The sequence below is a fragment of the Chlorocebus sabaeus genome, chromosome 13, assembly GCF_047675955.1.
Source record: "Chlorocebus sabaeus isolate Y175 chromosome 13, mChlSab1.0.hap1, whole genome shotgun sequence".
NCBI lineage: Eukaryota > Metazoa > Chordata > Mammalia > Primates > Cercopithecidae > Chlorocebus > Chlorocebus sabaeus.
In genome coordinates this window covers 78,563,408-78,589,531 of record NC_132916.1, presented here as the reverse complement: position 1 = coordinate 78,589,531, position 26,124 = coordinate 78,563,408, and the positions used below count along the sequence as shown (strand labels likewise).

The 26,124-nt window shown below is 41.5% G+C and overlaps 1 protein-coding gene across 1 annotated transcript in view; it reads left to right on the top strand.

Moving 5' to 3' along the window:
- Positions 1 to 7,656: 7,656 nt before the first annotated feature.
- PPIL4 (peptidylprolyl isomerase like 4) overlaps positions 7,657 to 26,124 on the top strand; it is a 40,760-nt gene continuing 22,292 nt past the window's right edge. Inside the window, exons 1-7 of the mRNA XM_008006687.3 lie at positions 7,657 to 7,779; positions 12,722 to 12,789; positions 12,877 to 12,941; positions 13,234 to 13,351; positions 18,209 to 18,351; positions 19,188 to 19,284; positions 20,410 to 20,526. Coding sequence (XP_008004878.1) covers positions 7,710 to 7,779; positions 12,722 to 12,789; positions 12,877 to 12,941; positions 13,234 to 13,351; positions 18,209 to 18,351; positions 19,188 to 19,284; positions 20,410 to 20,526 — 678 coding nt within the window. The 5' untranslated portion in view covers positions 7,657 to 7,709. The remainder of the gene's footprint in view (positions 7,780 to 12,721; positions 12,790 to 12,876; positions 12,942 to 13,233; positions 13,352 to 18,208; positions 18,352 to 19,187; positions 19,285 to 20,409; positions 20,527 to 26,124) is intronic.

Sequence of the window (26,124 nt, the reverse complement as noted above, 5' to 3'; positions counted from 1 at the left end):
AGAGTTTTACCATGTTGGCCAGGCTGGTCTCAAACTCCTGAGCTCAAGTGATCTGCCTGTCTTGGCCTCCCAAAGTGTTGAGATTACAGGCATGAGCCACTAATCAAGTAATTTTTAAAGAAGAATTTGAACTATTCAAGAGAATTAGAAAGTGACATAATAAACATGAGGAATGATTTCACATCAGTGCTTCCTATTACTTTTCTGTTGAATCCCAGTGTTCTCTCTTAGACAATCTTTTTGAAGTATGAATATCTACTTGCTATATGGTATGAAGTATGAATATCTACTTGCTATATGACCTATATGGTCACTAATGACCATATAGGGTATTGCCAGATTGTTTTGAAGAATCAGACTCCGGTATAGGCATTTGTTTTTTAATTTTTAATTTTTCAATCATCTCCCAACTCTGATAATTAAGGTATGGACATCTTAAACTCTAGATAGAATATCTTATTATTATTCAGTGTGTAATTTACACCATCTTTAAATTATGCTGTACTTAATTATATCCCTAAATATAAAATATTCTGCCGTCACAAGGAAAGTATCATTTCATTATATAGTTTATGCTTGTCATTATCTTATTGACTCTAATGCTACAAATATTTAAATATGTTGAAGTGGTTTGTATAGTAGTTACATAGGTGAAAAGAAAGAGCTATATTATTTGCAATTCAACCAAATGTAAATGATAAGTTAGATTAAATCTGGAGAAAAGATTAGTACATTTTTGTTGCTTTCCAAACATTAACATCAAGGAGAGGGTTCAAGATGCCTGAGTAAATGCAGCTAGTATGCACCTCCTCTATGGAGAGGGACAAATATAGCAAGTAGATATTCATACTTCAAAAAGATTGTCTAAGAGAGAACACTGGGATTCAACAGAGAAGTGATAGGAAGCACTGAAAGCAGGGAAAGAGGCAGCTTGCTCAGCTAGGATTGGATGAGAAGTGGGAGAAGCTTCCAAACACAGGGAAAGGGTAAGAGAAAAACCCTCAGAGCTTCATACTTCTGCCATCGTCTTTTATAACATAGCTGCAGAACCACTCAAGCCATGCAGGTCTCAAGTCTAACAGGAAGGTGCTTAGAGATTGCACAGAGACACAGCTTCAAAGAGCGAACTCATACAAAGTCCCAGAGGCATCCAAGGCCAGAGTAGCTTCAGCTTGGTGCCATTTTCAGAGCCTAGCCTCTGGGGATTTGTATCTTGCCCTGGGGCTGGGCTGATGCTGACATTGCTGCCACCGGACTGAGAAGTGAGAGGGGAGGCCAGGCACTCCTATGCAACCCTAGGACAAATCTCACCACTGCAGCTGCAGGCTGCTGTGGGCCAAGGCCTGGGCAAACTGCACTGCCTACAGCTGCCTGCCTGCACTACTCCAGCTGAGACGGGTCCCACCCTCCCTGAGGGCAGGCCCACAGCACAGCTGCCACTGCCCACACCTGAGCATTCTGCCTGTGGCCTGTGGACCACTCTGCCTCTACTTATCACAAAAAGCACCTAAATTCACTACCAGCGGGCCAGAGTACAAGTTGGCCAGCCCAGTACCATTCCTCCAGTACTCAAGCATGCTATCCAGGGACCTGAAAATCACCCATCCCAATCTATGACCATTGACACCTGAATGGCCACTCCTGCGGGGGTCTAAGGTTGGGCTGACCCATCCTGCTGATACTTTCACAGCTGGTAGTGCTACCAGTGCAACTCAACCTGTCACAGCCCTCGCCAATACAAGCACAGACTGTTTGGGCCCCAGTGGGTTGCTCCACCACTGCTACTGCCATCAGTCATTTCCCAGCAGCTACCCACGAGCCCAAAACCTACCCAAACACCTGGATTGTCACTGTCGCTACCAGCATTTGAGCAAGCCACCTGGAGGCCCAAGAATTTGACCCACTTAACACTGGTACCAGTACAAACAGCTCTGGGGCTGGCCTTGCTAGAAACCTAGACATCCAAATACAAGAAACTCAAAGAACACCAGGAAATTCAACACAAAAAGATCACCACCTAGGCACATAGTTATTAGGTTATCTAAAGTCAAGAAGAAGGAATGAATCTTTTTTTTTCTTTTTTTTGAGACGGAGTCTCGCTCTGTCGCCCAGGCTGGAGTGCAGTGGCACGATCTCGGCTCACTGCAAGCTCCGCCTCCCGGGCCCACGCCATTCTCCTGCCTCAGTCTCCCGAGTAGCTGAAACCACAGGCGCCCACCACCGTGCCTGGCTAATTTTTTGTATTTTTTTTTTTTTAAGTAGAGATGGGGTTTCACCGTGTTAGCCAGGATGGTCTCAATCTCCTGACCTTGTGATCCGCCTGCCTCGGCCTCCCAAAGTGCTGGGATTACAGGCGTGAGCCACCGCACCCAGCCAGAAGGAAAGAATCTTAAGAGCTGTGAGGCAAAAGCATCAGGTAACCTATAAAGGAAGACGTGTCAGATTAACAACAGTTTCTCTGCAGAGACCCTATAACCTATATGGGATTAGGGTCTTATCTTTAGCTTCCTTAAACAAAACAATTATCAGCCAAGAATTTTGTATCCAGCAAAACTAAGCTTCACAAACAAAGATACAGTCTATTTCAGACAAACAAATGCTGAGAGAATTTGCCACTACCAAGCCAGCAGAAACTCTACAAGCTAGAAGGGACTGGTGGCTCTTCTGGTCCCAGAAGCCTCCAAACTAACCCTGGGGAATGATTTAACTGTTTAGACCCCACATAATGTGGCAGGACTACTGTACTCTAGAGAAAGGCTTTGGCTAACAGATAGCTGACTCCTTAAATATCAGGCCCTGCTGTTAGAGGGTTCCCACATCCAATTAAAGACTTGTTCTAGCCTAAATCCAGCCACCTTCCTCCCTGAGGAGACTGGGGAACCTGAACATAACTGTGAACAAGTCATAGTACAAATCTATGCAGCCAGGGAGGAACTCAGGGAAACTCCCCTAGAGAATTCAGACTGGACCCTCTTCACAGATGGAGCTCTTTTATAGAACAAGGGATCCGCAAGGCAGGATGCGCAGTAATCATTGACTACTTGCTCCAAGGAAGGAGGCAGCCATAATCCCCCTGGGAACATAACTCCATTGGCTTAAATATCAGGCCCTGTTGTTAGAGGGTTCCCACATCCAATTAAAGACTTGTTCTAGCCTAAATCCAGCCACTATTTGATTCTATTGAATTTGATTCTATTGAAAGTGTGTCTCTTCCTCCAGGCACAAGTGCTCAATTAGCTGAGCTAATAGCTCTTACAAGAGCAATTGAATTAATCACAGGAAAGGTAGCTAATATTTACACTGACTCCAAGTATACTTTCCTGGTTCTCCATGCTCATGCGGCCATTTGGAAGGAAAGGAATTTTCTTTTCTGTTTTTTTTTTTTTTGAGATGGACTTTTGCTTTTGTTGCTCATGCTGGAGTGCAGTGGCATGATCTCAGCTCACTATAACCTCTGCCTCCCAGGTTCAAGCGATTCTTCTGCTTCAGCCTCCCAAGTAGCTGGGATTACAGGCACCTGCCACCATGCCTGGCTAATTATTGTATTTTTCGTAGAGATGGAATTTCACTATGTTGGCCAGGCTGGTCTCGAACTCCTGACCTCATGATCCTCTCGCTTCAGACTCCCAAAGTGCTGGGATTATAGGCGTGAGCCACCATGCAGGGCCTGGAAAGGCATTTTCTTACCACCAATGGATCTCCTATAAAATATCACCAGGAAATTAATACATTACTATCCTCAGTTTTCCTTCCATGAGAAATTGCAGTAATACATTGTAGGGGACATCAAAAGGGAACAGATGAGGTAGCTGAAGGAAATAGATTAGCTGATCAGACAGCTAAGTCAGTGCCAAGAAAGCCTCAAGACATCAACACTTCAAACCCCTCTAGTCTGGGAAGGCTCCATAAGAGGAATTAAACCTCAGTACTCCCCTACAGAAGTAGAATGGGCCACTTCTCGAGGGTATACATTTCTGCCCTCAGGATGGTGACAGTCGGAGGATGGCAAGCTCCACTTGCCAGCCTCTAGCCGATGGAAAGTCCTTGAAGTCCTTCACCAAGCTTTTCACCTGGGAAAGGATAAGACATATCAATGTGCCCAGAGATTGTTTTCAGGAGATAACTTACTAAAAACAGTTAAGGAGGTTGTTAATGCTTGTGAAGTCTGTCTTAAAAATAATCCTGAACAGGCGACTCCTTCCTCCTCAACCCCAAAGAATAGGAGGCTATCCAGGGGAAGACTGCCAAATAGACTTCACCCACATGCCGAAGACAAAGGGCATCCAATACCTGCTGGTATAGGCAGACACCTTCACTCACTGGGTAGAGGCATTCCAATGCCGTACAGAAAAAGCCTCTGAGGTAATAAAAGTGTTAGTTAATGAAATAACTCCCCGCTTTGGTCTACCTAGGTATCTTCGAAGTGACAATGGACCCTCGTTTAAGGCAGCTGTCACACAAGGGGTCTCAAAAGCACTTGGCATAGAATACCATCTCCCCTGTGTTTGGAGACCCTACCCTCAGGAAAGGTAGAGAAAACTAATGACATGATCAAGAGACACCTCAGAAAATTATCCCAAGAAGCTTACCTTCCTTGGATCACTCTTCTCCCTATGGCATTACTACGAATAAAAAATACCCCTTCAAAACTAGGTCTTAGCCCTTTTGAGATGCTGTATGGACGACCTTTCTTTACCAATGATTTTCTATTAGATCAAAAAACCTCTGAGCTATTCAAGCGTGTAACTTCTCTGTCTCACTTGCAACAGGTATTAGCACAATTAGCAAAGGCCCAACCCCAGGGAACTGGGCCACCTCTATTTAACCCAGGAGATTTGGTACTGGTGAAGGCTCTCCCTTCTCTCTCTTCCACCCTAAGCCCAAGCTGGGAAGGGCTTTACACCGTTCTTTCAACTCCCTTGGCAATAAAAGTTACAGGAATCGACTTTTGGATACATCACACTCGAGTCAAAGCTGGAAAGCTGAGGGAGCAACCCGTGACAGCCCAGAGGAACGACCTGAATATCAGTGCAAAGAAGTAGGAGACCGTAAGCTGAAAATCACAAAAGGTAAGTAATGGAGTAAGAACTACTCACCTTAGTCTCGCCTCTACCTCACCAAATCCTTTTTGCTGTTTCTACCTCTCCTTTTAAGCCAAATATTACTATATACTATAGCACCCTCACGGTGTAATATCGAACAGAGAATCTCAATTACTGTAGCATTTTGCTTAATTACTATCCTCACAGCAGGAATAATGGTTATTAACCGACAGTAAACATGAGCGTTTTACTATCACTGGGTCTGTTAGGACTTTTTATGGGACTTACTAATACGTCACACCCTTTAGCTCCTACAATATCTGCCATGGTCCATTTCTGCAACAAGACTAATTGTTGGGTCTGTCCTAAGCGGTTTTCTCAGTTCAGCAGCACTGAGGAAACTTACAGTGACCTGGAACTCACAGTCTTAGGATTCCATTTGTTGGCTTTACTTTTAACCCTTAAAGACATATCAGGCATAAATGGTACATGGTATGAGAGCAGTTTCTTTCTTTCTTTTTTTTTTTTTTCCTTGAGACGGAGTCTTGCTCTGTCACTCAGGCTGGACTGCAGTGGCGCGATCCTGGCTCACTGCAACTTCCACCTTCCGTGTTCAAGCAATTCTGCCTCAGCCTCCCCAGCAGCTGGGATTACAAGCATGCGCTACCACACCCAGCTAATTTTTTTTATTTTTATTTTTTATTAGAGATGGGGTTTCACCATGTTGGCCAGGCTGGTCTCGAACTCCCGACCTCAGGTGATCGGCCCACCTCAGCCTCCCAAAGTGCTGGGATTACAGGCATGAGCCACCACGCCCAGCCATGAATATTGTGATGGCAGGCGTGGTGACACGCACCTGTAGTCCCAGCTACTCGGGAGGCTGAGGCAGGAGAATCACTTGAACCCAGGAGTCGGAGGTTGTAGTGAGCTGAGATCGCACCACTGCACTCCAGCCTGGACGACAGAGCGAGACTCCATCTCAAAAAAAAAACCCCCAAACCGAAAAACAACATTCATTCATTCAACAAACATTTGCGCATTATGTACCACGCTGTCATAAGCATTAGGGATAGTGCTTTAAACAAAACAGACAAGATGGAATATCCTGGAACACACATTCTAGTAACAATAAACAAACATAAACAAATTCGTAAATAGCATGCTAGATTGTAAAAAGTACTCTGGAGAAAAAACTATATGGAAAAAAAGAAAAGTGTATGTGGTGTTAAATTTTAATTATGGCAGCCATGGAGGGCCTCACTGACGATGACGGAAGCCAAAGCGCCTGAAGGAGGTGAAGGGGAGCCATGCAAAGAACTGGAGGAAGAGGTCCCTCAACCAAGGCAAGTGATAAGGCCTTGGGGCAGGAGTATGTCAGCAGTGTTCAGGGAAGAGCGAACTGTCTAGTATGGCCTCAGATGAATAAGAAGATGGCCTAGGAAGATGGGGTAGGAGAGGATTTTGTAAGCCATTATAAAAGCTTTGGCTTGTTCGGCCAGGCGCGCTGGCTCACGCCTGTAATCCTAGCACTTCAGGAGGCCGAGGCGGGCGGATCACGAGGTCAGGAGATCGAGACCATCCTGGCTAACACGGTGAAACCCTGTCTCTACTAAAAATAAAAAAATTAGCCGGGCGTGGTGGCGGGTGCCTGTAGTCCCAGCTACTCGGGAGGCTGGATCGGCCCACTGCACTCCAGCCTCGGCGACAGAGCGAGACACCGTCTCAAAAAAAAAAAAAAAAAAAAAAAAGCTTGGCTTTTCGTCAGATGTGAAGTTATTGGAGATAATGTGTAAAATGTCGTAAGAGAGAGTGACAGGCTTGCCCAGAAGAGAGTGTGGGGAATAAACTTGCGTGGCAAAATGTTAATTTTGGCCAGGCGCAGTGGCTCACGCCAGTAATCCCAGCACTTCGGGAGGCCAAGGCGGGAAGAGTTCGCATTCTTGAGCTCAGGAGTTCGAGGCCAGCCTGAGCAATATAGTGACACCACCTCCCCCACCGCCATCTCTACAAAATAAAAGAACAAAATTAGCCGGGCGTGGTGGCGCGCGCCTGTGGTCACTTGGGAGGCTGGAGACAGGAGAATCGCTGGAGCCCGGGACGTGGACGTTGCAGTGAGCCGAGATCGCGCCATTGCACTCCAGCCTGGGCGACAGAGCGAGACCGTCTCTCAAAACAGAAAACAAAACAAAATGTTAGTTCTTAGAATCTGAAACTCCTAGTAGAGGCCAAAAGTTGTTTTGCGAAAAGGAGACTGACAGGAAACCCGGAGGAGTCGGCCCAAATAGGTGGAGAGAAGACCCCGCCGCGGGCGCCCCCTGGTGGATAAAAGGGCCGCTCGGATAGCGGCTCTGCTCTTGAGACGGACACAAACGGGGCACAAAACACTATACTGAGACCGTTCTGAGGGACAGGCTTCCGTAAAAAAAGCCAAGGGCGGACCAGGGTTTTCAAAACCGCCGCGCCGGGGGCGGGACCAACCAGGACTTTAAGTCAGCTGGGCGGCCCGGCGCCCACACGCCGGCCGCAAGGAACTGCCCGGAAGCGGGGGAGGTGCCGGCGAGATGACGCAAGAGGGGTCGCGCAGAGGGTGACGTGCGGCGTAGAAGACGCCGACGGCCTGCGCCTGTCAGCCCCCCCGGGGTTTGTAGCAGAGGAGCAGCGGGCGCCATGGCGGTTCTGCTAGAGACCACTTTGGGCGACGTCGTCATCGACTTGTACACCGAGGAGCGGCCGCGTGGTGAGGCTTGAGCCCTACTCACCTGTCGCCGGGTTCCCCGAGCTTGTCCCCCTACTTTCCTTTCTCTGCGCAGTCCAGGGCAGAGATTGACTGGAGCTCGAGGTTCTGGGCGCTGGTGCCCACGACTGGGCTATTTTATTAACCGGCCTTGGCTAGAAAAGTTTTTGTGACGAGAATTGTTTGAGCCTTGGCAGCCCCTCTCCCCTATCTTGTGCTGGCCAGTCCGGTGGAGGGTGCTTGCGGTCATTAATTGCCTTTGGGGCGTGTGTGTGTGTGATTTGAGCTGCACATACAATACCCATAGCTTTTGTGCCTTTATTGTGTTTACTCGTGAGAGGAACACAGCAACTTTGCTTGGTGTGTAATCGGTTAAATCTTGATGAAGGCAGTTAGGGTGTGATTGGTGCAGCAAGTGTGGGCATCCCACCTGGGTGGAGGAGGAAGAGGTTGTCTGGAGTGTGGACTGAGCCTTCGAGGCACTGGGCTAAGTCCTCGGCTTGACTTCTTGCCCCTGAGGGTCTGATTTTCCATCAGGGGAAATAGACACAGGAACCCATTTTAGTTTTATATGTGTTATGGTAGAAGAATGTATTAAGTTGCCATGGAAACCAGAGGAGGGCGTCTTCTTTGGTGGGGGTGGGAAGAAGCAAAGCTAGCAAAGACTCTGTAGAACACTTGAACTAGTCCTTTCAAAGATGAATGGGAATGAGGGTTTTCTTAGCTTGGACTGTCTTCGTTTGGAATTTTCTGGAAACGGCAAGTAGTTTGGTGTGGCTGGAAGGACTGGTATGAGTCGTGGAACGGTAGACTCGAGTGTGGTCGGATACGCTTAGGTCAGGTCGTGAATAGTCTTGTATGCCCTACTGATGATCAGAGTCCTTGAAGACTTTAAAAGCAGTATTGAGGCATGGCATACTTGTTTTGAGAAGATAATAGGCAGTAGTGTGGAGAAAGTATCAGAATCAGGAAGAAACATAGACCAGAAGAGATTAGTTACAAACAGGGTCCTATTCACATGGAATGCAGAACCTATCAAAGAAGGTGAAATAAGTTGCAATATTGTACAATAACTACCTCCTGCTGTGCTCCACTTTCCACTGCATGCAGCTATTCCTCCCTCTTCTCCACCTGGCAAAAACACTGCGAACTCTCCTGTACCATTTTTACCATTCTTTTGCTTTTCCTTCTAACCAGTATTCCTCTCCACTCTTGTCCTTCTGGCAAACTTACTGCTTTTTATCTAAATCTCAGATCAAGCGTCATCTCTTCTTTGAAGCTCTCCCTCCTTTCTAAGCAGAGTTGCCTGAGGTTTCCTCTGCTCTGTCTTAGGTCTTTTATAAACCACATGACACGTTTTATTTTAACATTTACCTATTATCCTGGAGTTGTTTACAAGTCGTGTCCTCTCTCAAGAATGTAAACTCCACTGAGAGCAGGAACTATACCATAATTATCATCTCTATATCCTGAGTACCTAGTACAATGTCTGCTACTTTTAGGGCACACACTAGGGGTTCATTATAATGACTAATGGATATAAATGTGTTGTATTAGTGAGGACCCTTTGTGCAAGTGACAGAAACCCAACTCAAACTGGCTTAAACAAAGAAAATAATTGGTTGCCTCATAATACTGGGGTAAGCTTGGTTTTAAGGGTGGTTGAATCCAGTGTTTCGAATAATATTTAGGGAATTTTGTTTTTTATCCCTTGATTTTGCTTTTCTTTGAGTTCCTTTGATGGTCTGTCCGTGTGGAACAGCACCTGGCAAAATGAATGGGTCTCTTACCCCAGAGCTGTGAGGAAATAAAGGGGGGGTAGAGCTACCCCACCCAAATAACAAGCAGTGGTTCTGCAAAGATAAGCGTGTAACACCAAAACATAAGTCCACCCCCTGTACATATTTGTAAGCATATGACTGGAGATCTGCTTATGTGTGTACCTGCTGTATTTATACTCACTTATCAATCTATGATCAACATATCCAGACTTATCTACCTTCCTTCCATTCTTTCTTCCTTTTTTTTTTTTTAACTTCTTATTATAGAAAATTTAAAACCCAGATGTAGAGAGAATTATGTAAATGAACTCTCGTGTCCACATGACCAGCTTTGTTTAATAGCTGTGAACACATAGCCAATCTTTCTTCATTTATAATACCCCCGCTTCCAGTGCATCTGTTTAATCTGTAATTACTTCAGTACATATTTCTAAAATATAAGGTCTCTTTAAAAAAAACAAAGAAATGGAACTATGAGCTTAAGTACCACATAAGTGACAGGTTAAAAAAAGAAAAAAAAATTTGACAAGGAAAAGGAAAAATACTAAAGAAAAGAGAAAAAGTTGTAAAAAAGGATAAAAAACAGAACCACAAATCTCATCACACTTTGAAAAAACTAGCAATAGGCCGGGCGCGGTGGCTCAAGCCTGTAATCCCAGCACTTTGGGAGGCCGAGACGGGCGGATCACGAGGTCAGGAGATCGAGACCATCCTGGCTAACATGGTGAAACCCCGTCTCTACTAAAAAAATACAAAAAACTAGCCGGGCGTGGTGGCGGCGCCTGTAGTCCCAGCTACTCGGGAGGCTGAGGCAGGAGAATGGCGTAAACCCAGGAGGCGGAGCTTGCAGTGAGCTGAGATCCGGCCACTGCACTCCAGCCTGGGCGACAGAGCCAGACTCTGTCTCAAAAAACAAAAAAAAAAAACAAAAAAAAAAAACAAAGAAAAAAAAAAGAAAAAACTAGCAATAATTTTTTAGTATCATTTAGTATCCACTTCCAGTGCATCGGTTTAATCTATAATTACTTCAGTATGTATTTCTAAAATATAAGGTCTCTTTAAAAAAACAAAAAAATGGAACTATGAGCTTAAGTACCACATAAGTGACAGGTTAAAAAAAGAAAAAAAATTTGACAGGGAAAAGGGAAAAATCCTAAAGAGAAAAAGTTGTAAAAAAGGATAAAAAACAGAACCACAAATCTCATCACATTTGAAAAAACTAGCAATAATTTTTTAGTATCATTTAAAGTCATAAACTTTAAAAAAATTTAAATTAGGACCCAAAGTCCATATATTGGTTAAAATGTCGCATATATGTTTAATCTATTGGTTCTCCCCTTTTTTTTTTCTTGAAAAAAATGTGAGAAAGAATCTGGGTGCTTTGTCTTGTAGAATTTCTCTTGTTTTGAATTTGACTGATTGTTTACTGGGTACGTTAACATATTCCTGTGTACTCTCTGTTTCCTATAAATTGTTCTTTAGCTTCAGAGCCTTGGTTAGATTCCAGTTTAATGTTTTTGGCAAGAATATTTCACATGAGATAGTGTGTTCTTTCAGCTGCATCACATTCAGGAGGCACTTTATGTCTGGTTGGCTCTTTCTGTGATGTTAAAATTGGTCAGTGGGTTAAGGCCTTGTTGCCTTTATAAATTGTTCCCATCAGATTTTGATGAAAGGCCTAAAGATTTTGGCAGCCATTGATGATCATTGCCTAAATCCATTCTTTTTGTTTTCTAGTAGAAGGACCACTGCTATCTGTTAAACAGGAAGCCCAGAAATATATTCAAGAAAAACAACTGCAAGACTGATATTCAGCACTCTTGAACAGCTCAGCCCCATCTTATCACTCCAGTCTTTTAATTCTCTATTACTCTGTAATACCAGACTATTACAGAACTTTGGTCTTTTGGACCTCCCCTAAAACATTTAAATTTCCATTTCCAGGCCTTTTCATAGTCTTCCAAACCTAAAATGCTCACCCTTCACTCTCTGCTAGTCCAGTTCTTTTAATGCTTGCCTTAACCTTCCCTGAGGTTTTCTAATTTCCCTAGCCAGAAACAATCTTTTGAACTCTTGTGGAATTTTTAAAACTACTTTTTACCATTTTACTATTTAAGTGGCACACATGTTATTAATTAGATATGCCCAATATGTGACTACTTGTGTTCAGATGTAAGGACCCTAATTTAATGTAAGCTTTTTGAGGGCAAGAATTGCCTCATATATCTTACTAAAGTCTGCCTGGTTTCTAACTTAGTGCCTTAAGAACTTGTTAATGTGTCTTTCCACGACTAGACTGTGAACTTTTTGAGAGCAGGGACCACGGTTTAATGGCATTTGTGATGGCAGTGTCAGGCATCTAGAAGGTACTCAGTAAATGTTTACTGGATAAGCAGATTAATTTATATGAGAAAGATCGTTCATAAGTGTATGGATTTTTATTAAGGGCTGTTTATTATTAAAGAAATGACCTGGGGTGTTTGACTTTTTCCTAATTGATATAATCTGTGTCCATTTTTATATATTCTGCTAGATCCTTTCCTATTACAATATGCTCTTTAAGTGTTCTTTTTTCTCATAATAAAATCAATCCATCAGTAAATGATTGCTTATCACAGGTGTCAGTTTTCTGTATTAGCCCAGATGCCCCAAAAGTCTTATGAAAGAAAGAAAAACGTAATTTAAATTTTTTTTTTTTTCCCTAGACTTACTGCCCTTTTATTTCGTTTTATTTTGAGACGGAGTCTCACTCTGTTGCCCAGGCCGGAGTGCAGTGGTGTGATCTTGGCTCACTGCAACCTCCAACTCCTGGGTTCGAGTGATTCTCCTGCCTCAGCCTCCCTAGTAGCTGGGATTATAAGTGCCTGCTACCATGCCTGGCTAGTTTTTTTGGTATTTTTGGTTGAGACAGGGTTTCACCATATTGGCCAGGCTGGTCTCAGACTCCTGAACTCAAGTGATCCACCCACCTCGGCCTCCCAAAGTGCTGGGATTGCTGGTGTGAGCCACAGCGCCCGGCCTAGTGCCCTTTTTTATAGCTTTGGACATTTGACTTTTGTTTTCTTTTAATGGTAATTTAGAAATTACATTTTACTGTGGTTTTACTTATTTAAAAATGTATTTGAGGATTACTGTGATAAATTTGGTGTTTACTTTTCTTTCAGCCTGCTTGAATTTCTTGAAATTGTGCAAAATAAAATATTACAATTATTGCCTTATTCACAATGTACAGGTGAGTTGGTAGATATTAGTCTTTTCCTTTGTTATTGGAACTATCTAACAAACTCTGTGAATTAACAAAGAATCCTACATATTACAGAGGGATTTTATCATACAAACTGGCGATCCTACAGGGACTGGCCGTGGAGGAGAGTCTATTTTTGGGTAAGTAGTTTTATTTATTTATTTATTTATTACCTCTGGAAGGGCAGAACAAATTCTTTTGTTCTTAAATGAGGAAAAATATAATTGCTTATGCTTCAATCTACATTTTAAAATATGGTTTAAATTTAGACTTTTTTCCCCTAAGTTCCCTGAATGTCTAGAAAAAAAGTAATATTTTGAATCCTGTTGGCATTTCTGTAAAGAAGTAGTTGGTAACCCTCTGTGTTACTAGTACTTCTATATTTCATTTTGAGAGTACTTAAACATGTTATAACCTTGTATCTTTTTTCAGCCAACTGTATGGTGATCAAGCAAGCTTTTTTGAGGCAGAAAAAGTCCCAAGAATTAAGCACAAGAAGAAAGGCACAGTGTCCATGGTGAATAATGGCAGTGATCAACATGGATCTCAGGTTAGGAAATGAGTAAGAATATAAGGTTTGCTTAGAAATGAAGGACTGGAAGGAGCCCACAGAGTTATTTTTTAAACTATCCAGTGAGGCTGAGAGGGTTTCAGTCAGAAATATTTGTTAGGGAAAAAAATGCACTTTTTCTGTGTTTAAAAAATATTATTCTTTTAAATATAAAGCATTCCCATTGTGAAGAATTGAGAAAATACAGAAAAGTACAAAGAAAAACATTACCTACAACTCCACCATCCGTGATTATCACTGTTCACATTTGTGGCTCGTTTTTCAGTATTTCTTTTTATTTTATTTATTTATTTATTTATTTTATGAGATGGAGTCTCACTCTGTCGCCCACGCTGGAGTGCGATGGCACAATCTCAGCTCACGGCAACCTCTGCCTCCCGGGTTCAAGCAATTCTCCTGCCTCGGCCTCCCGAGTAGCTGGGATTACATGCGCCTGCCACAACACCTGGCTAATTTTTGTATTTTTAGTAGAGGTGGGGTTTCACCACATTAGCCACGATGATCTCAATCACTTAACCTCATAATGCACTCGCCTTGGCCTCCCAAAGTGCTGGGGTCACAGGCGTGAGCCACCGTGCCTGGCCATTTTTCAGTATTTCTTACTTTTTAAAAATATTATGTAGAGTACCTTCTTTTCATTGCCTTGTTTAATTCTCCCAACAATCCTGTTAGAGTAGGTACTTTTATTTTCTACTATATACACATGAATTTGAGTTACGACTTGTCCAAGTATTTAATTTAATTTTATTTATTTATTTTGAGACAGAGTCTCGCTCTGTCAGCAAGGCTGGAGTGCAGTGGCGCGATCTCGGCTCACTGCAACCTCCGCCTCTCAGGTTCAAGCGATTCTCCTGCCTCAGCCTCCCTTGTAGCTGGGATTACAAGTGCCTGCCACCACGCCCAGGTACTTTTTGTATTTTTGGTAGAGATGGGGTTTTGCCATGTTGGCTAGGCTGGTCTCAAACTCCTGACCCCAGATGATCCACCTGCCTTGGCCTCCCAAAATGCTGGGATTACAGGTGTGAGCCACTGTGGCTGACCAAAAAATACTTTATTACTAAAAAATCCTTCTGATCATGTGAGTCTTCAGTAACTCATAATCTTTTCGCTGGTGAAGGGTCTTGCCTTGATGTTGATGGCCATTGACTAATCAGGGTGGTGATTGCTGAAGGTTGGTGTGACTGTGACAGCTTCTCAAAATGAGACAACTGACTGGCACGGTGGCATACATCTATAATCCCAGTACTTTGCAGGGGCAAGGCAGGCAGATCAGTTGAGCTCAGGATTTCAAGACCAGCCTAGGAAACATGGTGAAAACCCCATCTCCACAAAAAAATACAAAAATTAACTGGGCATAGTGGTATAGGCTGTAGTTCCTGCTTTTTGGGAAGCTGAGGTGGGAGGATCACTTGAGCCCGGGAGGTCAAGGGTGCAGTGAGCTGTGATTGCACCACTGCATTCCAGCTTGGGTGACAGTGAGACCTTGTCTTGCAAATAAATAAGTAAGACAACAGAAGTTTGCCATGTTGATGGACTCTTCCTTTCATGAAACATTTCTGTGTATCATACGATGCTGTTTGATAGCATTTAGTAGAATTCTTTTAAGATGGAAGTCAATCCTCTCAAACCCTGCTACTACCGTATCAGCCAAGTTTATGTAATATCCTAAATCTTTTGTTGTTGTTTCAACAATGATCATAGCATCTTCACCAGGAGAAGATTCCATCTCAGTAAATCACTTGGCTGGGTGCGGTGGCTCAGGCTTGTAATCCCAGCATTTTGGGAGGCTGAAGCTGGCACATCACCTGAGGTCAGGAGTTTGAGACCAGCCTGACCAATATAGTGAAACCCCGTCTCTACTGAAAATACAAAAATTAGCTGGGCGTGGTGGCAGGTGCCAGTAGTCCCAGCTACTTGGGAGGCTGAGACAGGAGAATTGCTTCAACCTGGGAGGCGTGGGTTGCAGTGAGCCGACATTGCACCACTGCACTCCAGCCTGAGCAATGCGGCAAGTCTGTGTCAAACAAAGAAAAAAAGGGAAGAAAACCACTCTGTTTGCTTATCCTTAAGAAGCAGCTCCATATGTGGTCGTGTTTGATCATGAGATTGCAGCATTCAGTCCCATCTTCAGGCTCTACTTCTAATTCTCATTCTCTTGTAATTTCTACCACATTTGCAGTTACTTCCTTCACTGAAGTCTTAAGCCACTCAAAGTCATCCATGAGGGTTGGAATTGACTTCTTCCAAACTTCTGTTAATATTGGTATTTTGACCTCCTCCCACAAATCACGAATGTTCTTAATGACATCGAGAATGGTGAATCTTTTTCAGAAGGTTTTCAATCTACTTGCCCGTATCCATCAGAGGAATCACCGTCTGTGGCAGCTATAGCCTTATAAAATGTGTTTTTTTGTTTTTATTTTTATTTTTAGAGATGGGGCCTCACTACATTGCTCAAGTGATCCTTCTACCTCAGCCTCCTGAGTAGCTGGGACTATAGGTACACGCCACATGCCAGGCTGTATTTCTTAAATGATAATACTTGAAAGTTGAAATTACTCTTTGATCTATGGCTCCTTAATGACTGTTATGTTAGCAGGCGTGAAAACAGAATTTTTATTTTTTGAGACAGTCTCACTCTGTCACCCAGGCTGGAGTACAGTGGTGCAGTCTCACCTCACTGCAACCTCTGCCTCCCAGGTTCAAACTATTCTCTTGCCTCAGCCTCCTGAGTAGCTGGGATTATAGGCATGTACCACCATGCCTGGCTAATTTTTTGTATTTATAATAGAGATGGGTTTTCACCATGTTGACCATGTGGGCCAGGCTGGCCTTGAACTGCTGGCCTCAAGTGATCCGCCTGCGTCAGCCTCCCAAAGTGCTGGGTTTACAGGTGTGCGCCACTGTGCACAGCTGAAAACAATATTAATTTCCTTTTGTACGTCATATCCATCAGAGCTCCTGGGTGACCCAGAGTATTGTCAATGAGCAGTAACATTTTAAAAGGATTTCTTATTAAAAGTGCAGTAATATTAAAAAGGATCTTTGTTCTGAGCAGCAGGTCTCAACAGTGATCTTAAAATTTTTTATTTGATAAAACCTGCTGTAAACAGATGTGCTGTCATCTAAGCTTTGTTGTTTCATTTCTAGAGCACAGGCAGAATAGATTTAGCATCATTCTTAAGGGCCCCAGGATTTTTGGTATGGTCAATGAGCATTGGTTTCAACTTAAAGTCACTAGCTGGATTAGCCTGTAACGGAAGAGTCAGCTTGTCCTTTGAAGCTTTGAAGCTAGGCATTGACTTTTCCTCTCTAGCTATGAAAGTCCTAAGTGGCATCACCTTCCAGTATAAGGCTGTTTCATCTACATGGAAAATTTGTTATTTCATGTAGTCATCTTCATCAGTGATCTTAGCTAGATCTTCCAGGTAACTAGCTGCATGCTGCAGCTTCTTTTTTTATTTTATTTTTTGTGACAGAGTCTCACTCTGTCGCCCAGGCTGGAGTGCAGTGGCGTGATCTTGACTCTGCAACCGTCGCCTCCCAGGTTCAAGCAATTCTCCTCCCTCAGCCTCCTGAGTAGCTGGGATTACAGGTGCATGCCACCATGCCTGGCTAACTTTTGCGTTTTTAGTAGAGGCGGAGTTTCACCATGTTGTTCAGGCTGGTCTTGAACTCCTGACTTGTGATCCACCTGCCTCGGCCTCCCAAAGTGCTGGGATTACACAGGCGTGAACCACTGCACCTGGCCACTTGCTGTAGCTTCTGTGTCAGCACTTGCTGCTTCACCTTGCACTTTTAAATTATGGAGATAACTTCTTTCCTTAAACTTCTCTTTTTTTTTTTTTTTTTTTTGAGACGAAGTAATCCACTGCACCTGGCCTCTTTCCTTAAACTTCATGAACTAACCTCTGCTAGCTTCAGACTTTCTTTTGCAGCTACCTCCCTCTCTCAGCCTTTATAGAATTGAAGAAAGTTAGGGCTTGTTTGAAATTAGACTTTAGCTTAAGGGATCGTTGTGGCTGGTTTGACCTATGTAGATTATTAAAACTTTCTTCATATCATCAGTAAGCCTGTTTCATTTTCTTATCATTCATAGAACAGCACTTCTAATTTTCTTCAAGAACTTTTCCTTTGCATTTACAACTCAGCTATTGTTTGGTACAAGAGGCCTAGCTTTTGGCTTATCTTGGCTTTCAACATGCCTTTCTCACTATGCTTAGTCCTTTTTAGCTTTTGATTTAAAGTGAGAGATGTGCCACTCTTCCTTTTACTTGAACACTTATAGGGTTAATTGGCCTAATTTCAATATTGTTGTGTCTTGGGGAATAGGGAGCACTGAGAGGGAGAAAGATGGGAATGGCTGGTTGGTGGATTAGTCAGAACACATACAACATTTATGGATTAAGTTCACCATCTTATATGGGCACAGTTTGTGGTGCCCCAAAACAATTACAGTAGTAAGATCAAAGATTACAGATCGTAATAAGAGATATAATAGTAATGAAAAAGTTTGAAATCTTGTGAGAATTACCAAAACCTGAGCCAGAATCGTGAAGTGAGCATACGCTGTTGGGAAAATGGCACCAGTAGACTTAATACACAGTTGCCAGAAATCCTTAATTGTAAAAAATGTAGTATCTGCAAAGCGCAATAAGATGAGTTATGCCAGTATAAGCTTTGTACTTTTTACTTAGTTCTAGTAACAAGTGTCTAAGAATTGGTGCAGTAAATGTGGACTCTTAACTTTTGTGTACTTTTTTGTCAGTCTGTAACTGATTTCAATTTGAGTTATGTATTATTTTTATGGTATTTATTATGTGTCCTTCTGTATAGTTTCTTATCACTACAGGAGAAAATCTAGATTACCTTGATGGTGTCCATACAGTGTTTGGTGAGGTGACAGAAGGCATGGACATAATTAAGAAAATTAATGAGACCTTTGTTGACAAGGACTTTGTACCATATCAGGATATCAGGTGTGGTTACAATTTACTATCTGAATATACTAGAATGTTTTAATATTGAGATGTTTGGCACGTAGTGGTATGGATAGGAACGGTATGCATAGGACTGGTTTATGGATAATTCTAATCCCAAAAGTTGAATTAATATAAGACTGTAAGAATCTTTATAATAAAAAGGACCTTCTGTACTTTTATACTTGTACTAATTATTTATTTATAATTATGTTTGGAGGAATTACTTTTTAAAATTTTTATTTATTTATTTTTTGAGATGGAGTCTCTCTCTGTCGCCCAGGCTGGAGTGCAGTGGCGTGATCTTGACTCACTGCAAGCTCTGCCTCCCAGGTTCACACCATTCTCCTGCCTCAGCCTCCCGAATAGCTAGGACTACAGGTGTCCGCCACCATGCCCAGCTAATTTTTTGTATTTTTAGTAGAGACGGGGTTTCACTGTGTTAGCCAGGATGGTCTTGATGTCCTGACCTCGTGATCCACCCACCTCGGCCTCCCAAAGTGCTGGGATTACAGGCGTGAGCCTTTGTACCTAGCTGGAGGAATTATTGATGCTTTAATTTAGTTCCTTAATTGAGAAATAGGGCAAAAATACTAATATTTAAACAGTTATATTAGTTTACATCTTAAAGTAATGCAGGGTAATAAATGTGGTATCACTCAATGTAAAACAGCAACACTCACTGTGAAAGTATATCTAGGTTAGTAATATCCATGTGCAATATGGGTTTTTTTTGGCCTTAGAGATAATCAAGTAATTTGTTGTAATCTATTAAAATAAATTATGGATTCTGAAATAACTTAAATGTAACATTTTATTTGGATTTATTTTGTAAGAATAAATCATACAGTGATTTTAGATGATCCATTTGATGACCCTCCTGATTTATTAATCCCTGATCGATCACCAGAACCTACAAGGGAACAATTAGATGTAAGTAAAGCCCTCTTGTGATTAAATGTACATTCATATTAATGATTTGTATGGATTTATCTTTTTCATCTATTAAAGTTAATTTTTTCAGAATTATTATCTTGCCTAATTGTATTAGAACAAGTTGAGTTTTTTCTTTTCCACAGAGATACTCATTTTTCTAGCTGTTTTCTCATTTCCCTAATTTCCTTTCTTCAGTTTCTTTTCTACTGAGACAACCTTAGCTCTAGAAGCTTACATAAACAACTTGGGAAAGTGTTTTTCTTATCATCTAACTCTAGGAGTTTTCGAGGCCAAATTAAACTATTATCTTGTGAGGTAACTTTTCAACTGGGGGTACTCTGGAGCCAGGCTAGAACCCAGAAATTTCTGTGAAACAGCACAGACTTTTCCCCCACATGTTTTAAGGTTTATGTGGCTTCCTCAAAGCTGAATTTGTCTTTATGGTTGGGATTGGTTATTCTGAAATCATTTCTCTTCATTCAGCAGTTAGAATTGGAAAATAAATAGTGTCCATATAGGTATTTATTTGTATTTATTTATTTTTTTGAGATGGAGTCTCACTCTGTCACCCAGGCTGGAGTGTGTGGTGGCATCTCAGCTCATTGCAGCCTCTTCCTTCCTTGTTCAAGCAATTCTCGTGCCTTAGCCTCTTGAGTTGCTGGGATTATAGGTGCATGCCACCATGCCTGGCTAATTTTTGTATTTTTAGTAGAGACAGGGTTTCACTGTGTTGGCCAGGCTAGTCTTGAACTCCTGACCTCAAGTGATCCAACCGCCTCAGCCTCCCAAAGTGCTGGGATTACAGGCATGAGCCACCATGCCTGGCCTATTTTGATTTTAACAGAAGCCCACTTTGGCTTATATTTTAGAATTAATCAGTTTTTGAAGGTTCATAAGTTTGTCTCAGTTGCTGTTCAATTAATTATTTAAAAGTTTTTTTTAGAGACAGGAATCTTACTCTGTCACTCAGCTGGAGTGCAGTGGTGTGATTGTAGGTCACTGCAACCTTGATCAGTTACTGTTTTAGCATGTTTGATATACCTAAGAATAAAGTATGTCTTCTATGTTTCTCAGATTTTTTTTATTCTTTAAATATATACGTCAGTAACTTCTGTCTTACAGAGTGGTCGAATAGGAGCAGATGAAGAAATTGATGATTTCAAAGGAAGATCAGCTGAGGAAGTAGAAGAAATAAAGGCAGAAAAAGAGGCTAAAACTCAGGCTATACTTTTAGAGATGGTAAGATAATTATCTTTGTTCAAATTGTTCTGTAATATATCTAATAATACTTATTAAGTGTTTATTTCTGGCTCTTCGGTGGTCTTAAAGTACTAAAAATTGAGTTATGATTTTTTTCTAGTTTAAATTTGATACAGCATAATAATGCATGTGAAAATAAATTTGGCTCTACTGTCAATATAGTGCTAAGTTCCTTTTTAAACAGTGGAAAATGGATCTCTAACTTATTAATTGAATTTCGGTTGTTTAATATTCATCTTATTTTTAAAGAGTGGGCTGAATTTTATGTATATTAAAGAAGAGTTCTTCATTGTACCACTCAAGATTAAACAGAATGCTAGTTGTAGGGCAAAATAATAGGTAGACACTGAGCACTCTAAAATATACTGTTTCTCTGTATTACTAACAATGTGAAGTCATTTGGGGAATAATAATTCAGTAGATGATTAATTGACCTATTTGGTGTTATTTTCCGTTTCTTTTTTTTTTGAGACGGAGTCTTGCTCTGTCGCCCAGGCTGGAGTGTAGTGGCGTGATCTCGACTCACTGCAAGCTCCACCTCCCGGGTTCACGCCATTCTCCTGCCTCAGCCTCCTGAGTAGCTGGGACTACAGACACCCACCACCATGCCCGGCTAATTTTTTTGTATTTTTAGTAAAGACGGGGTCTCACTGTGTTAGCCAGGATGGTCTCGATCCCCTGACTTCGTGATCCACCTGCTTCAGCCTCCCAGAGTGCTGGGATTACAGGCTTGAGCCATCGGGCCCGGCCCATTTCTTATTTTTGTAGAATAGGCATACCTGTCATATCATAAATAATAAATATTTGAATGAATGGATAACAAAGTTACTATTTTATATAATAGAACTTTCAGATTTGTAGTCTGCTTTAAAATTTATTTAATTATTATTTTATAGAGACAAGGTCTCACTCTGTTGCTCAGGCTGGAGTACAGTGGTGTATGATCATAGCTGGCTGCAGCCTCCAACTCCTCAGCTCAAGCAATGCCCCTGCCTCAACCTCCTGAGTTGCTGAGACCACAGTTGCACACCACCATGCCCTGCTAATTTAAAAATTTTTTGTAGAGACAGGATCTCGCTATGTTAGCCAGGCTTAAGCTTATATTACCATCAGCTGTCTAAATGAACAAATAGTAAAGGCTATATAGTTCAAGAAAGCTTTGCTGAAATTTAAAAAATTAATTGAAAATACACATTTTAATGAGCACACTGTGTATCTCACAGTATTGACCCTGAACACCCAACACCAAGACAAATTCTAAGAGAATTACTACACTTGAAAGATACGTTGAGCAACTGGGCAGAAAGAATAAGTTACTTATAAGGGGATGAATTTAGATTGTTATCAGACTTTTCAACAGCAACACTTTGGAAGTTTATGCCAGAAGAAAATGGATTAACGTACTTTTTAAAACTTTTTGTTTTCAGATCATTTCAAATTTATGGAAAAAAGTACATAGAACTTCTATATACTTTTTACCCACATTCACCAATTTTTAACATTTTGCTACATCTGTTTTATGATTCTCTTTCTCTCTCTCTGATTATACAAGCACATAAACACATTTTTTTTCTGGCCCATTTGACAATAGGTTGCCTGTTATTTCCCTTTACCTCTTAATCAGTGTGTATTTCCTAAGAGCAACAGTATTCAATGTGTGTAACAATATGTACTTATTCACAGTGTAGTTATCAAAATCAGAAAATTTAGAAGTGAGAGAAATTACAGTTTATAGGGCTGGGCGCGGTGGCTCACACCTGTAATCCCAGCACTTTGGGAGGCTGAGGCGGGTGGATCATGAGGTCAGGAGTTCGAGACCAGCCTGACCAACATGGTGAAACTCCATCTCTATTAAAAATACAAAAATTAGCTGGGCATGGAGGCGCGCACCTGTAATCCCAGATACTCGGGAGACAGAGGCAGGAGAATTGCTTGAGCCCAGGAGGTGGAGCTTGCAGTGAGCCAAGATCGTGCCATTGCACTACATCCTAGGCAACAGGACGAGACTCCGTCTCAAAAAAAAAAAAAAAAAAAAAAAAAGAAATTACAGTTTATATTCCAGTTTTGCCAGTTGTTTTAACAATGTATTTCATAATTGTTTCCTCCTCCAGACTAGAATCCAGCTCATGACTTATCATCTGTTGCATTTTATAGAATATTTTCCTACATTATCAGTGCCTCATGGATTCCTTTTTTGGTTTTGCTTTTAATAGATAGACAATTTATAGAACAATTTTAGGATTATAGAAAAATTGAACAGAAAATACAGAGAGTTTCTATGTACTCCCACCCTCTTTTCCCAGTCTTGCATTATTGTGGTACATTTGTTAACAATTGATGAGCCAATATTGATACATTATTAACTAAAATCCATGGTTTACATTAGAATTCAAGCTTTGTGTTGTACATTCTGTGAAACTGACAAATATACGATAGCATATATCTACCCTTACAGGATCACACAGGGTAGTTTCACTGTCTAAAAAATCCCCTGGGCTCCACCTGTTCATCCCCACCTCCGACACCCAGTTCTTGGCAACTACTGATGTTTTTACTGTCTATACAGTTTTGGCATTTTCAAGATGTCATGTAGCTGGAATTATAGCGTATGTAGCCTTTTCAGACTGTCTTCTTTTACTTAGCAATATGCATTTAAGGTTCCACTATGCATTTTTTCTTTCTTCCCTTTCCCCTTCCCTTTCCCTTTCTCCTTTCCCTTTTTCTTTTCCTTTCTTTTCTTTCCCTCCAATTTTTTTTGAGACGGAATCTCACTCATGTCACCAGTCTGGAGTGCAGTGGCGCGATCTCGGCTCACTGCAACCTCTGTCTCCTGGGTTCAAGAGATTCTCCTGTCTCAGCCTCCTGAGTAGCTGGGACTACAGGCACGCGCCACCACGCCTGGCTAATTTTTTTGTATTTTTAGTAGAGACGAGGTTTCACCATGTTAGCCAGGATGGTCTTGATCTCTTGACCTCGTGATCTGCCTGCCTTGGCCTCCCAAAGTGTTGGGATTACAAGTATGAGCCATCGCGCCCGGCCCTTTTTTTTTTTTTTTTTTTTAAATTTGAGACAGGTTCTCGCTCTGTTGCACCGACAGTGGCACAATAAAGGCTCATTGCACCCTGACCTCCCGGGCTCAAGTAATCCTCCTACTTCAGCCTCACAAGTACTGGGACCACAGGTGTGTTCTACCATGCCTGGCTAATTTTATTTTTTGTAGAGACAGAGTCTCACTATGTTGCCGAGCCTGGGATTTCATTCCTTTTTTTTTTTTTTTTTTTTTTTTTGGGACAAGGTCTCACTCTGTCACCCAGGCTGGAGTGCGGTAGTGCTGTCATAGCTCACTATAATCTTGAACTTCTGAGCTTGAGCAGTTTTCCTGCCTCAGCCTCTTGAGTAGCTGGGACTGTAGGCACACGCCACCACACCTAGCTAATTTTTAAATTTTTTTGTAGAGATGGAGTCTTACCCATGTTGCTCAGGCTGATCCCAAACTCATAGGTTCAAGTGATCTTCCTGCCTTGGCCTCCCAAAGTGTTGGGATTACAGGTGTGAGCCACCATGCATGGCTGATAGCTCATTTCTTTTAATTGCTAAGTAATATTTCATTGTATGGATGTATCACAGCTTGTTTATTTTTTACCTATTGAAAGATACCTTGGTTACTTCCAAGTTTTGGCAGTTGTGAATAAAGCTGCTGTAAACATTTGCGTGCAGATTTTTGTGTAGGCATAAAGTTTCAATGCATTTGGGTAAATACCTAGGAGTTCAGATGCTAGATTGCATGGTTTAGCTTTGTAAGAAACTGCCAAACTGTCTTCTAAAGTGGCTTTACATTTTACATTCCTACCAGCAATGAATGAGAGTGTCTTTTGCCTCACATTCTTGCCAGCATTTGCTGATGGTATTGTTTTGGATTTTAGTCACTCTAAAAGGTGATCCTGTGTCCTTTGGTTTTATTAACATGTTTCATCTTCTGTTTTCTAAGAACATCAGTTTCTCTTACTTTATTTGCATTTGTTTGTAATATACTGATAATTCAGCTAGTGTTTTGTAAAATTAATTTTGAACCTCATAGCTTTTATGAATGTTTTAAATTTCCTAGTAGTATTTTAAAGTTAGCTTTGACTAAAGTAGTATATAGCAAGTTCTTTTTTGACTCATTAACTTTTTTTTTTTCTCATTTGTGGTTCCTTTCTGCCATTATAGGTACTTTGGAGGATTTTTACTAATTTGCTCTTCTCCTTCTGTGTTTTGACACACTTTTCTTTTTTCTTTTTTAGAGGTAGGGTCTTACTCTGTTTCCTAGGCTGGAGTGTAGTGGTGTGATCATAGCTCACTGCTGCCTCAAAAACTCTGGGACCCAAGCAGTCCACCAACCTGAATAGCTAGGACTACTCACACTGCCGTGCCTGGCTAATTTTTAAATTTACTATAGAGACAAGGTCTTACTGTGTTGCCTGGGCTGGTCTCAAACTCCTGGCTTCAAGTGATCCTCCTACCTCAGCCTCCCAAAGTGTTGGGATTACAGGTGTGAGCTATCATGCCTGGCTGTGATACTTCTTATTGGACATAATGTTGTCTTTTGATAGACTTCAGAAACATTGAGATTTTACTGGCTCTGTCGCTTCTTACTGTTTTTTATTTTCAAGATTTTGGGGGGAAGAGTGTGTTTATCCAAGAGGAGACACTTTACAAGTGATCTTGTCAGAAATAATATCTGAGAAAGTGTTTGAATATATGTATAAAGGAATGTTTTGCCCCATCTAAATATGATAGAGTTGCATACATATATGTTAAAACTCTGATGATATGCAAGGAAATGACTAAAAAGGAACACCAAAAAGCAGAGTATTCATTATCTCTGATGAGGAGGCAGAGAATGGGATCAGGTGACATTTTAGTTCTTAAGCTAGGTGGTAGCGTCATAGTGGTTTTTATTTTTATGCTTTATAACTTACATGTTCTTTACATAAATTCTTATCCTTTAAAAAATATGTATGAAATACTTGAAAAAAGAAGAAGTAGGGGTTAAATTGGGCTTTGAAGCCAGATAAATCTAGGTTCAAATCCCAGCTCTGTGGTTTACCATTGTTTGGCCTTGGGCAAATTACTTGTTTAACCTTTTAAATTTCACTTTACTTGTGTTTATTTTATTTGTTTTATTTATTTATTTATTTGATGGAGTCTTGCTCTGTCGCCCAGGCTGGGGTAAAGTGACATTAGCTCACTGCAACCTCCGCCTCCTGGGTTCAAGCGATTCTACTGCCTCAGTGTCCTGAGTAGTTAGGAAATACAGGTGCACACCACCATGCCCGTCTAATTTTTGTATTTTTAGTCGAGATGGGTTTTCACCATGTTGACCAGGCTGGTCTTGAACTGCTGACCTCAAGTATCTGCCCCCCTTGGCCTCCCAAAGTGCTGGGATTACAGGCGTGAGCTACCATGCCCGTTCACTTTACTTGTCTTTAAAATATGCAGGATTGTTTTAAGAATTAACGTAATAGACATGAAGCCCCAAGCACTGTTCACACAAAGTATGAGTTATTTAAATATTAGCTGTTACTGTTAATATTA